Genomic DNA, 14,284 nt, shown 5'->3' on the forward strand with positions numbered 1-14,284 from the left:
TAGATGTTATTTCCTTTCCCCAGTTCCTGTTTTTACTCTCTGTAACATGGGCCATGTGGTTAGACCCCTTGCCAGTGAAGACTGAGGCAAAAAAGTTGTTGAGTACCTCAGCCTTCTCCTTTCCCTGGGTGACAAGGTCCCCTTTTTCTTTCATAAGAGGGCCAACCTCTTCCCTAGTCTTTCTTTCATCACTGATGTACCCAAAGAAGCTTTTCTTGTTTCCTCTGATGTCCCTGGGCAGAATTAATTCTATCTGGGCTTTAGCTTTCCTGACCTGGTCTCTGGCTACTCAGACAGCTTCACTCCAGGGTACTTGTCCTTGCTTCCACCCTACATGAGCCTCTCATGTGTCTGAGAGTGTCCAGGAGCACCTTTTTTATCTATTTGGTTTTTGGCTGCCGCCTTCTGTGTTGGAGAACACAATCCTTGAATATTAACGAGCTTTCTTGGGCCCTTCTACTCTCCAGGATTTTATGCCATGATACTTGTTGTAGCAGACCTCTGAAGAGGCCAAAGTCTGCTCTTTTGAAGTCCTGGGTAAAGAGCTTGCTGCACGCCCCCCTTGTGTCCGTAGAGATCCTGAACTCCAGTGGTTTGTGGTCACATCTCCTGCCGCACCAAAGGGATGTGGCAGAGAAGTTTGCTTGGCTGGCATATAAGGGATCAAAGCTTCAGGGGCAGGAAGCAGTATAACTGGTTTGGTACAAAACTGTTTATCAGGATTAGAGCTGGCATGACTGGTATGGCTCACTTGGGAGTAGGCACAAGGAGAAATGGCTCTGCTATGTGTCACTACCATTTCCAAGGGCATACAGGAGGCATCCAACCTCATTTTGAGTTACTCTGAAGGTAAAACATCTGACCTGTGATGCTTAATGCTTTCAGTATTCCTCATGATGCAACTGTTTTGCAAGTGTGACCGTTTGAGATTGTCCCCTTAAGAAAAAGAATATGGTGGACGGAAGTTGATAAACGAAAAGAAGGATGTAAACTAATTTCATTGGTAGAGTGGGAGGAAGCACCTTCTGAACTGGGAGTGCAGGAGGGTATCCTGGGCATTCCGGCACTTTATCTTCAGTCTTGCTTCCGCTCCTCCGCCGAGCAGCAGCTCTCTGTGCTGGGCTTTCGGCCAAGGCTTTGGCCTTGAAACTGATAAGCTACAAAGGCCTGTATTAACTGCTTTCCAATTAACACACAACTGCTTCTAATTTTTTTTTCTCTTTTCTCTCTCTTTCTAACCCACTCTGGGGAAAGGGGGGAGAGAGGGGAGAGCGGAGGTGGGGAACCCCCTCAGCAGAGGGGGGAACTCTCATTTCTGTGCTACTTTATTGTATATCTTTGTATATATTGTAAATATTGTAAATTTATATATATTTCCCTGCATATCCTGTATTGCTTTGTAAATATACAGCTCCACTGCTTTGCTAATTCAGCTGTGAGGGTTTTTTTTTCCTTTCCCTTCAATTCTCTTTTCCTTTTGCTTTACAGAGGGGAGGGAGGAGGCTTCTTGGCCTTACCCTTCCAACCCTACGACAGCAAGTCTTCCATGTTGGGCATGAATATGACAGCTCTGCATGGCTCAGCTGAGTTAAATGCAGTTCTGTATAGTATGACTTAAAACTGACTTACTGGAGGCTGTGGTGAACTGCAAAGTATGTCTAGACTGCATGGTCTCTGTTAGTCAATATACTCCTTCCTTGTTCAGTTTCTTAAAGGCTTGGAACCACATCCTTACCATAAAAACTGATAGGAATCCAGTGGCCTCATTTGCTGATGTATTATATTAGGATGTGGCTTCATAGCAGATTTTGACTATGTGCAAACCAGCAAGTGGTGAGAGGTGAGATAAGTGTATCTTCAGGGAGAACTGCTGGTGTTAGGGACCTGACTTCATATTGCATATTAATATCACTCTAGTTCTAGTCTCATCCCATGGACTTGATGCTTATTGAAGATTAGAACCATAGAATTGGTTCAGCTGGAAAAGTTCTTATAAGATCATCAAGTCCAGGCCATTATGAAACTCTTATTGGGTCTGGTGCTAAACCATGTCCTGTGGCACCACATATCTGTGTCTTTTAAACAGCTCCAGAGATGGCGATTCAACCACCTGCCTGGGAAGCCTATTCCAGTGGTTCAGAACCCTTTCAAGAAGTTTCTTCTAATTTCTAATCTAAACCTTATCTGGTGCAACTAGCGGCAATTTCCTCTTGTCCTGTTGCTTGTTGCTGGGGAAAAGAGACCGACATCCACCTGGCTCCAACCTCCTTCAGGTAGTTGTAGAGAGTGAGGTGGTCTCCCCTGAGCCTTCTTTTCTCCAGACTAAATAATTCCGGGTCCCTCAGCCTCTCCTCACAAGAGTTGCTTTCCAGACCCTACATCAGTTTTGTTGCCCTTCTCTGCATTCACTCCATCACCTTAATATCTTTCTTGTAGTAAGGATCTTGTGCAACAGATGGATAAATATTTAAATACCTTGCTGTGCTTCTCTGAGTAAAATTAAACTAAAGTTTGCTTTCTTATTCTTCTTCATACAAACCCAGATGAATCTGAAGGAAGGTGCTTTTCATATATCTGTGCAATTTCAGTTCTACGATAATGTCACTGTCAGTTGGACACTTTCTGGGGCCATATTTCTACAATCAAACCTGCAAAAATACTGTGTGTGCAGCAATCAATTTTGTGCAGCTACAGTAGCAAATGTGTGGATGAGAATTAAAATACCATACATGCAAAGTTTGAACTTTTCACCCCCCTTGGTCCCAAATATGCATTGAGTAACAAAAGCTTGCCCTGTGGGCAGTGATTCATCATTGGTAAATCTTGGGCTGGGACCTGGCAGGGAGGGGAAAAAACAAACCACTGCCAACAATTTGTTCCACCATGTGCACAAAGCCAAAGCCTACCCACTAAAACATCACCAGTGTCATATTTCTAACTTTGCTTTATTCTAATAAGTGACTGTCCAGTGCTTTTTGCCTCTCCAGAATGACTGAGAGGATGACAGGTCACAAATGAGTGTAGCTGCAAAGGAAAGTGCTTGTTCTTAGCTTTGTTGTTAGCTGGTTTCGGATATGCATGGCTTTTAAGTTGCAGTTCCATGTCCAAGTTGCATTCACTGTATTGTTTTTTTGTTGTTGTTGGTTTTTTTTTCTCCTTTTTTTAACTCTTCAGTGGACTATATTGTGGAATATGACTATGATGCAGTGCATGATGATGAGTTAACGATCCGAGTTGGGGAAGTCATCCGGAATGTGAAAAAACTTGAAGAAGAAGGATGGTTAGAAGGGGAGCTAAATGGCAAGAGGGGCATGTTCCCTGACAATTTCGTGAAGGTGAGTTGGTGAGTTTTCCCAACTGGCTGTTTTTTAGTACACTTTTGAAGGCCTTTTTTTGTTTGAATTCTGCTCTTATTCATGTTAGCGTTTCTTTTGGTCTGCACTCTTGCACTATGTGTTTTGTCTCCTTCCTACTGCTGCTACAATTCTCTAGCCAGAGTTACCTGATTCAGTGTGAACTGAATAAAAACAAAACAAAGAAAAAAAAACAACACAGAAAACCCTCAGACCTGCCCCTGCACTAGGCATCAAGTTGTGAGTTGGTATCCAGAGGAGGACTATGATGGTGATCAGAAGGCTGGACCATCTCGCCAATGAAGACAGGTGGAATGGGTTGGGATTGGTCAGCCTAGAGAAGCAAAGGCTTCAGGGAGACCTTTGAGCAACCTTCCAGTATTTCATAGTTTCATAGTTTCATTCAGGGTTGGAAGGGACCACAAGGATCATCTAGTTCCAACCCCCCTGCCATGGGCAGGGACACCCCACACTAGATCAGGCTGGACAGAGCCTCATCCAGCCTGCTCTTAAACACCTCCAGGGACAGGGCCTCGACCACCTCCCTGGACAACCCATTCCAGGGTTTCACCACTCTCATGGTGAAGAACCTCCTCCTCACATCCAGCCTGAATCTCCCCACCTCCAGCTTCATTCCATTCCCCCTAGTCCTATCACTACCTGATATCCTGAGAAGTCCTTCCCCAGCCTTCCTGTAGGCCCCCTTCAGATACTGGAAGGCGACAATTAGGTCTCCTCGGAGCCTTCTCTTCTGCAGACTGTACAGCCCCAACTCCTTCAGTCTGTCCTCATAGGAGAGGTGCTCCAGCCCTCTGATCATCCTCGTGGCCCTTCTCTGGACACGTTCCAGCACCTCCACATCCCTCTTGTAATAGGGGCTCCAGAACTGGACACAGTACTCCAGGTGGGGTCTCACCAGGGCTGAGTAGAGGGGGAGGATCACCTCCCTCGACCTGCTAGCCACACTTCTCCTGATGCAGCCCAGGATCTGATTGGCTTTGCGGGCTGCAAGTGCACACTGAGAGCTCATGTTGAGCTTTTTGTCCACCAGCACCCCCAAGTCTCTCTCCTCAGGGCTACCCTCCAGCCAGTCACTGCCCAGCCTGTATTTGTGCCTGGGATTGCCTCGACCCAGATGCAGGACCCTGCACTTGCTCTTATTGAACTTCATGAGGTTGGCTTGTGCCCACCTCTCCAGCCTGTCAAGGTCCCTCTGGATGGCCTCCCTTCCCTCCAGCGTGTCTGCTGCACCACACAGCTTGGTGTCATCAGCAAACTTGCTGAGGGTGCACTCAATGCCACTGTCCATGTCCCCCACAAAGATGTTGAATAAGACAGGTCCCAGGACTGATCCCTGAGGGACTCCACTTGTCACTGGCCTCCACTGGGACATGGAGCCATTGACAGCCACTCTTTGGGTGCGGCCATCAAGCCAGTTCCTTATCCATCTAGTGGTCCACCCATCAAACCCATGTGTCACCAGTTTGGAGACCAGGATGTGGTGTGGGACAGTGTTGAAGGCTTTGCTCAGGTCCAGGTAAACGACATCAGTTGCTCGCCCCTCATCTATTAATTTTGTCACCTGCTCATAGAAGGCCACCAGGTTGGTCAGGCAGGATTTGCCCTTGGCAAAGCCATGCTGACTGTTCCCAATCACCTCTTCACTATTCTTTTGAGCGAGTAGTGACTCCAGGAGGATCTGTTCCATGATCTTTCCAGGCACAGAGGTGAGACTGACTGGCCTGTAGTTCCCTGGTTCCTCCTTCTTGCCCTTTTTGAAGATGGGGGCAATGTTTCCCCTTTTCCAGTCTGTGGGGACTTCAGCAGACTGCCAGGACTTTTGAAATATAATAGAGAGGGGTTTAGCAACCTCATCTGCCAGTTCTCTCAGTACCCGTGGGTGTAACCCGTCGGGTCCCATGGACTTGAACACTTTCAGGTTCTTCAGATGATCACGAACCTGATCTGCACTTACAATGGGCAGTTCTTCCTCCCCGTCCCTGGCTTTGACTTCCATAACATCAGGAGTGTGGCTAGAGGCCCTTGCAGTGAAGACTGAGGTAAAGAAGTTATTGAGTACCTCAGCCTTTTCCTCATCACATGTGACCATGTCACCATTTTCCTTTCTGAGGGGGCCCACACCTTCCCTAGTCTTCTTCTTCCCATTAATATACCTGTAAAAGTTCTTAGTATTCCCTTTAATCTCCCTGGCTAGATTCAACTCAAACTCTGCTTTGGCTTTCCTAACCAGGACTCTTGCTGCTCGGGCAGCTTCCTTGTATTCCCCCTCTTCTACCTGTCCTTCCCTCCACTTCCTGTAGAGTTTCCTTTTAAGTAATAGTGTGTCCAGTAGCTCCTTGCCCATCCAGGCAGGCCTCCTAGCATTCTTACCTGCTTTTCTCTTTGTTGGTACACAGAGCTCCTGGACACAGAGGAGGTGGTCCTTGAATACTGACCAGCTGTCCTGGGTCCCTCTTCCCTCCAGGGCTTTGTCCCACGACACTTTGGCTAGCAGATCCCTGAAGCGATCAAAATCTGCATGCCTAAAGTCTAGGGTCGTGAGCTTGGAATACTTCCTCCTGATTGCCCTGAGGATGTTAAATTCAACTGCTTCATGGTCACTGCAGCCAAGGCCGTCTATGAGCCTCACATTGCTTACCAGCCCTTCCCTGTTGGTGAGAACAAGGTCCAGCATAGCACCATTTCTTGTTGGTTCCTCCACCATTTGGAGGAGGAAGTTGTCTTCTATGCAGTCCAGGAACATCCTGGATTGCTGGTGCCTTGCTGTGTTGTCCCTCCAGCAGATATCCGGGTGGTTGAAATCACCCATGAGGACCAGGGCTTGTGACCTGGAAGCTGCTTCTATTTGCCTATGGAGGGCCTCATCTGCTTGGATCTGCTGGTCAGGTGGCCTGTAGGAGACCCCCACAGTAATATCTCCTTCCCCTGTCCTGCCTTTAATTTTGACCCATACACTCTCAACTAGCTCATCATCCCTCCCCAGTTGGAGCTCCACTGATTCCAACTGGCTATTGACATAGAGGGCAACACCTCCTCCTCTCCTTCCCTGCCTATCCTTCCTAAAGAGTTTATACCCATCTATCCCTACATCCCAGTCATGGGATTCATCCCACCAAGTTTCAGTAACAGCCACTATGTCGTGGCATCCCAGCAGCACAGTGGCCCTTAACTCATCCTGTTTGTTGCCCAAGCTGCGTGCATTCGCATAGAAGCACTTCAGCTGGGCTGGCCCTGTCCTCCTCTTGTGCCAAATCCCCTCGGTTTCCACAGAATGTCCTGGTGGATCATTCGTGGCTTGCCTCAGGGTAGCAAGTTGAGAGCCCTTACCAGCTCTCCTTCTCTCTACTGCTGGTGAGCTGCCCCTCTGTTTGTCACCAGCCAGCAGGAGACTATTAACCCCTTCCCCCTTCAAATCTAGTTTAAAGCCCTATCAATGAGCCCTGCCAATTCCTGCCCCAGGATTCTTATCCCCCTCTGGGACAAGTGTGTCCCATGAGTTGTTTTCAGCTCAGGTGCCTTGAAAACCAATCCATGATTGTGGAACCCAAAGCCCTGTCGATGGCACCAGCCCCTGAGCCATGAATTGATCTGTCGGCCCTTCCTCAGTGTGTCCTCATCCATTGCTGACGTTAGAGGGATGGCAGAGAACACGACTTGAGCCCCTGATCCCTTTAGCATTTGCCCTAAGGTTCTGAAGTCTTTTTTAATAGATTGTGAGCCTCTCATTGTTACATCGTCACTGCCCACCTGAAAGACCAGCAGTGGGTAGTAGTCCGAAGGACTCACGAGGTTGGGAATTCTATCTACAACATCTTTTACTTGGGCACCAGGGAGGCAGCTGACCGCTCTATGAAATGGGTCTGGTCTGCATATTGGGCCCTCTGTTCCCCTCAGTAGGGAGTCTCCTATGACGATGACCCTGCGAGGTTTCTTTTCTGGGTAAGTTTTGATGGCTGGCCTGAGGCAACCTGTCATTGGTGCAGCTTCTGACCTTCTTGAGTCCTCGACCTTACCAATGACCTGTTCCTCCTGCAGAGCCTCATACCTGTTCTGTAACTGCACTGGAGGCAGCGTGCTGCTCACAGGAGCAGACTTCCTTTGTTGCATTTCTTCCGTCGGGCAGAGACCTGTTCCCATTGGTCCTGCTCATGAGGGTTACTACAGGGAGGTTGAGAATCTTGCTTCTGGGAAGGTATCAAACTCCCTGTTCCCCTAAGTGTTACCCCCTGTTCTGGTTTAGAAGAGATTACATTATGGGAATTGTCAATTTTCTGCTCGCCATCTCTTCTAGCTCTTAGCCTTTCCACCTCTTCTTTTAGTTTGACCACCATGCTCATCAGATCACTGACCTGCTCACACCTGACACAGGAGCTGCTCCCTCCAGCCTCCATGTCGAGTGCCAGGCTCCAGCACTCACTGCAGCCACCTGCCTGAACATCTGCATGCTTGTGTGTGGTCTCTGTTTGGGTGCCCACTGTCCTTCTGTTAGCCTTTGCTCTAGTGGTGACCATCTTGCAGTAACCACCCTCTCCACACGGCTTTTTTTTTTTTTTTTTTTTTTTTTTTTTTTTTCCCTGTCAGTGAGCAGCCGAGCTGCGCTTCTCAAGCTGCCTCTCTCCTCAGCCACGCGCTGGGGTCTATTTGGTTTGCGCGCGGTCTCCGCGGCAACCCCTCCCCCAGCTACGTCACTGCCCTCCGGCAGGTAGGCAATCCGAGCCCGCTGCCCCTCCTCCTCTCTTTGGAAAGTCCCAAGCCACCAGCCCCTTACCGCCTGAAAAGCAAGGGAATCAAAGCCAAAAGCCAAACTCCCAGAGCTGCGCTTCTCAAGCTGCCTCTCTCCTCAGCCACGGGGCCTTCAGGATAGCTGGAGAGGAATTTTGGACAAAGACATAGTGACAGAGAGTTAATTGCTTCAAACTGGAAGAAACTCTTCCCCATGAGGGTAGTGAGGCACTGGAACAGGTTGCCCAGAGAAGATGTGGAGGCAGCAACCCTGGAAATGCTCATAGCCAGGTGTACTGGGGCCTTGAGCAACCTCGCCTGGTAGGACGTATCCCTGCCTGTGGCAGGGAGGTTGGACCTAGATGATCTTTAAGGTCCCTTCCAAAGCAAACCATTTTGTGGTCCTGTGAAAGTGGGGTCACAGCTCAGCCATCCTCAGGCACAGGTTGTGTTCATGCTTTGGCTTGGATTTAGCTGCTTTGTTTGAAGGAGGAATTCTGTCCTGGGCTCCCTACTGCTGGTGCTGCTTTTCTTGACTGTGCAAAGGGACAGGGCAGGGAATGTCTCCAGCTAATCAAGTTGGCTTTTGACTTAATTGGTTTCCTGACTTGGCTCTCCATTTGTCAGCAGTGAATAACTCACACCCTTCCAAATTCAGCAAAGTGCTCCACTCTGCCTGTAGCACTGGCGCGTCACCTTTCTGCATGTGATCTCTGCTCTGGGATCTCAGTCTTGATCAATGCTGTGCAACTGACTGTTTATACTTATGTTCTGTTGCAAGATACCCCTTCTCAAACCCTTCATTTAACCTTGTTTTGTTCTGTGTTTGTGTCTTAATTAGGGTTAATTGAAGTTCTTGTTTTCACCTATCCTTTTTTTTCTAAATGTAATGTTGAGGGTACACCTATATATTAGATGCTTACAGTGAAGAAGCCTGCAAAGCAGCTAGATGTGGTGTTCCACTTGTAAATTCTAAATTTCAGAGCTTGCTCAGCTGCAGATATTTTTTCATTTAAACTATGTAAGTCTTAGAGATATGTTAAGCTTTGCTTCTTTCTACTTTCTCAGACTTTTAGTGGCTTTCAAAGATTCCTTAGTGTAACTTTTGAAGAATCAGAAAGCTATCTATTCCTGTCTCTTTTAAAGTGAAATGAATTCATCTTTATTTAGAATATTTAGGATAAACCAAACCAGGTTGGAAGAGACCTTCAAGATCATCGCGTCCAACCCATCAACCAATCCAACCCACCTAAACAACTAACCCATGGCACCAAGCACCCCATCAAGTCTCCCCCTGAACACCTCCAATGATGGCAATTCCACCACCTCTTTGGGCAGCCCATTTGTCGTAGGGTTGGAAGGGTAAGGCCAAAAAGCCTTCTCCCTCCCCCCTGTAAAGTAAAGGGAAAGAAAGTGGAAAAGGGAAAAAAACTCACAGCTGAATTAGCAAAGCAGTGGGGGGCTGTATATTTACAAAGCCGTTTAGGGAAACGCAGGGAAATATATACAGTATTTACAATATATATAGAAATATACAACAACGTAGCACAGAAATAAGAGAGTTCCCTCCCTCTGCTGAGGGGGTTCCCCACCTCTGCTCCCCCTTCTCTCCCCCTTTCCCCAGAGAGGGTTAGAAAGAGAGAAAAGAGAAAAAAGTTAGAAGCAGTTGTGTTAATTGGAAAGCGGTTAATACAGGCCTTGCAGCTTATCAGTTTCAAGGTCAAGCCTTGGCTGAAAGCCCAGAAACACCGAGCTGCTGCTACCAAAGGAGGGGGAAGACAGAATGACCAGAAAAGTGCAGGAATGCCCAGGACACCCTGCTTCACTCCCAGTTCAGAATGTGCTTCCTCCCAATCTACCAATGAAATTAGTTTAGATCCGTCTTTTCGTTTACAAACATCCGACTACCATATTCCCTTTCTTAAGGGGACAGCCTCAAACGGTCACACCATTCCAATGGGCAATCACTCTTTCTGTATAGAACTTCTTCCTAACATCCAACCTGAACCTCCCCTGGCGCAGCCTGAGACTGTGTCCTCTTGTTCTGGTACTGGCTGCCTGGGAGAAGAGACCATCATCTGCCTGTCTACAACCTCCCTTCAGGTAGTTGTAGAGAGTGATAAGGTTACCCCTGAGTCTCCTCTTCTCCAGGCTGAGCAATCCCAGCTCCCTCAGTCTTTCCTCATAGGGCTTGTGTTCCAAACCCCTCACCAACTTCGTTGCCCCTCTCTGGACTCATTCCAGCAAGTCAACGTTCTTACTAAACTGAGGGGCCCAGAACTGGACACAGTACTCGAGGTGTGGCCTAACCAGTGCACTGTACAGGGGCAGAATGACCTCCCTGCTCCTGCTGGCCACACTGTTCCTGATGCAGGCCAGGATGCCATTGGCCCTCTTGACTGCCTGGGCACACGGCAGGCTCATGTTCAGCCTACCATCAACCAGCACCCCCAGGTCCCTCTCTGTTTGGGCGCTCTCTTTGGGTTGCCCCGGGAGGTGGTGGAGTCGCCGTCATTGAAGGTGTTCAGAAGGAGACTTGATGGGGTGCTTGGTGCCATGGGTTAGCTGTTTGGGTGGGTTGGATTAGTTGATGGGTTGGACACGATGATCTTGAAGGTCTCTTCCAACCTGGTTTGGTTTATTCTAATTCTAATAAAGGTTTATTCTAATTCTCCAGCCACTCTGGCCCCAGCCTGTAGCTCTGCATGGGGTTGTTGTGGCCAATGTGCAGAACCCGGCACTTGGATGTATTAAATCTCATGCCATTGGACTCTGTCCAGCCTGTTGAGGTCCCTCTGCGGAGCCTCTCTACCCTCCAGCAGATCAACTCCTGTCCCCAGCTTGGTGTCATCAGCAAATTTACTGATGATCGACTCAATGCCCTCATCCAGATCATCAATAAAGATGTTAAAGAGCACAGGGCCCAGCACTGATCCTTGGGGCACACCTCTAGTGACTGGCCGCCAGCTGGATGTGGCACCATTCACCACAACTCTCCGGGCTCAGCCATCCAGCCAGATCCTAACCCATCGCAGTGTGCTTCCATCCAAGCCATGGGCTGACAGCTTGGCCAGGAGTTTGCTATGGGGGACCGTGTCAAAGGCCTTGCTGAGTTCCAGGTAGGCTACATCCACAGGCCTCCCCACATCCACCAGGCGGGTCACCTGATCATAGAAGGAGATCAGGTTGGTCAGGCAGGACCTGCCCTTCCTAAATCCATGCTGGCTAGGCCTGATCCCTTGGCCATCCTGTAAGTGCTGTGTGATTGCACTCAGGATGACCTGTTCCATGATCTTGCCTGGCACTGAGGTCAGGCTGACAGGCCTGTAATTCCCTGGCTCATCCAACCGGCCCTTCTTGCGGATGGGCACCATGTTGGCCAGCTTCCAGTCCTCTGGGACCTCTCCAGTGAGCCAGGACTGCTGGGAAATGATGGAGAGTGGCTTGGCCAGCTCCTCTGCCAGTTCTCTCAGCACCCTAGGATGGATCCCATCTGGTCCCATGGACTTGTGGGGATCCAAGCTGCTAAGGAGAGTTCCAACCACCTCCTCATTGAACATAGGGAAACTGTGCAGCTCCCTGGCTCCTTCTTTCAGCTCTGCAGGCCAGCTGTCAGGAAGACGTTCTGTCCTTCTAGTAAAAATTGTGGCAAAGAAGGTGTTAAGTATCTCTGCCTTTTTCTCATCCCTTGATGCAACGTTCCCCTCTGTGTCCACCAAGGAATGGAGATTGTCCTTTCCCTTCCTCTTGCTATTAATGTATTTCATAGTTTCATAGTTTCATTCAGGGTTGGAAGGGACCACAAGGATCATCTAGTTCCAACCCCCCTGCCATGGGCAGGGACACCCCACACTAGATCAGGCTGGCCAGAGCCTCATCCAGCCTGCTCTTAAACACCCCCAGGGACGGGGCCTCGACCACCTCCCTGGACAACCCATTCCAGGGTTTCACCACTCTCATGGTGAAGAACCTCCTCCTCACATCCAGCCTGAATCTCCCCACCTCCAGCTTCATTCCATTCCCCCTAGTCCTATCACTACCTGATATCCTGAGAAGTCCTTCCCCTGCCTTCCTGTAGGCCCCCTTCAGATACTGGAAGGCGACAATTAGGTCACCTCGGAGCCTTCTCTTCTGCAGACTGAACAGCCCCAACTCCTTCAGTCTGTCCTCATAGGAGAGGTGCTCCAGCCCTCTGATCATCCTCGTGGCCCTTCTCTGGACACGTTCCAGCACCTCCACATCCCTCTTGTAATAGGGGCTCCAGAACTGGACACAGTACTCCAGGTGGGGTCTCACCAGGGCTGAGTAGAGGGGGAGGATCACCTCCCTCGACCTGCTAGCCACACTTCTCCTGATGCAGCCCAGGATCTGATTGGCTTTGCGGGCTGCAAGTGCACATTGAGAGCTCATGTTGAGCTTTTTGTCCACCAGCACCCCCAAGTCTCTCTCCTCAGGGCTATCCTCCAGCCAGTCACTGCCTAGCCTGTATTTGTGCCTGGGATTGCCTCGACCCAGATGCAGGACCCTGCACTTGCTCTTATTGAACTTCATGAGGTTGGCCTGTGCCCACCTCTCCAGCCTGTCAAGGTCCCTCTGGATGGCCTCCCTTCCCTCCAGCGTGTCTGCTGCACCACACAGCTTGGTGTCATCAGCAAACTTGCTGAGGGTGCACTCAATGCCACTGTCCATGTCCCCCACAAAGATGTTGAATAAGATAGGTCCCAGGACTGATCCCTGAGGGACTCCACTTGTCACTGGCCTCCACTGGGACATGGAGCCATTGACAGCCACTCTTTGGGTGCGGCCATCAAGCCAGTTCCTTATTTATAGCCAGTTCCGTATTTATAGAAGGACTTTTTGTTGTCCTTCACAGTAGAGGCCAGTTTAAGCTCCAAGTGAGCTTTTGCCTCCCTAATTTCCTTCCTACATGATTTGGCAACATCCTTAAACATTCTGTGGGTTGCCTCCCCTCTCTTCCAAAGGTGATACACCCTCTTTTTTTCCCTTAGTTCCATTACAAGTTCATTAACCATCCAGGCTGGCTGTCTGCCCCAACGGCTCATCTTCTGGCACATTGGCACAGCCTGTCCCTGAGCCTTCAACAGTTCTTCCTTGAAGTAGGTCCAGCTCTCCTGGACCCCTCTGTTTTTAAGGGCTTTATCCCAAGGAACCCTCTGAATTAGTTCAGGAGCAGGGAGGTCATTCTGCCCCTGTACACTTCACTGGTTAGGCCACACCTCGAGTACTGTGTCCAGTTCTGGGCCCCTCAGTTTAGGAAGGATGTTGGCTTGCTGGAACGAGTGTAGGACGACGGAGGTTGGGAATCAATACGGCTGACCAATGTGATCGAGTATTGTTCCTTTATTGTTCCAGTGGTGCAGGCCTGAGGTGTAGGCCTGAGGTGCAGGCCTATGGAGCAGGCCTGTAGTGCAAGTATAGCACTGTAAAGTGTAGAAGAAACAGGAGACAGGAAAGGCAGAAGATGAAGTGCGTAGAAAGGCAACTGCTACGACTTATATAAACTCGGAGTGCCTCGTTGGCACAGCTCCATTGGTTCCCTATGAGTGACCACACATTGCACTATTACAGATTATTGGTCCAACTACTAATAACACAACGAGGTTGTTGATGCAGGTGCATGTCGTGTTGTCCCAAGATAACCGTCCATGTTTATAGCTACCAGTGTCTTGTTTTAGTTACATGCTGCAGGCACAGCACTGTTTTGCTATACTGCTAGCTGATTCTGCATTTATGGCCTACCACCATGTCAGGCTCTAGGCCTGCACTGCCAGATTGCTCACACTGCTCGTCGCTGGCATTGCCACAAATCCCCCTTTTTGTTTTTGTGAGCAATCTGGTCATGGGAGTTGTTCTCATCCCATACAAGATGCTACTGCAAACACAGAAGCAAGCAAAGTAAAGCTAAGCTGTGTAGTAAAAGCAAGAGTTCTGTAGTGCAGCATGTCTAACAGACTGGTGTAACCCATACAAGGCACAAAGCTTAAGTTGAACTAGTTACAATGCTCTACAGAGATGGCATAATACATGGTCAAAGATAACAAACATTATAAAGAAGAACTTAGATCTTAACAGTTCCGATCTTTACATTTCACTCCTCTTATTAACAGAGAAGACTTGATTATGCCTGAATGCATTGCACACAGAGATTGAGGCACAAATGCAATCCT

The 14,284-nt window shown here is 48.9% G+C and overlaps 1 protein-coding gene across 4 annotated transcripts in view; it reads left to right on the forward strand.

Moving 5' to 3' along the window:
* Positions 1-14,284, forward strand: part of CD2AP (CD2 associated protein) — a 154,560-nt gene that overhangs the window by 45,734 nt on the left and 94,542 nt on the right. For all 4 annotated transcript variants that reach the window (XM_068168145.1, XM_068168147.1, XM_068168144.1 and 1 more), the window contains exon 2: positions 3,175-3,335. In XM_068168145.1, the coding sequence (XP_068024246.1) occupies positions 3,175-3,335 (161 nt within the window). The remainder of the gene's footprint in view (positions 1-3,174; positions 3,336-14,284) is intronic.

The sequence above is a fragment of the Melanerpes formicivorus genome, unplaced genomic scaffold (genome assembly GCF_026170545.1).
Source record: "Melanerpes formicivorus ecotype bairdi unplaced genomic scaffold, bMelFor1.0.p_v2 SCAF_133, whole genome shotgun sequence".
NCBI classification, from domain to species: Eukaryota; Metazoa; Chordata; class Aves; order Piciformes; family Picidae; genus Melanerpes; species Melanerpes formicivorus.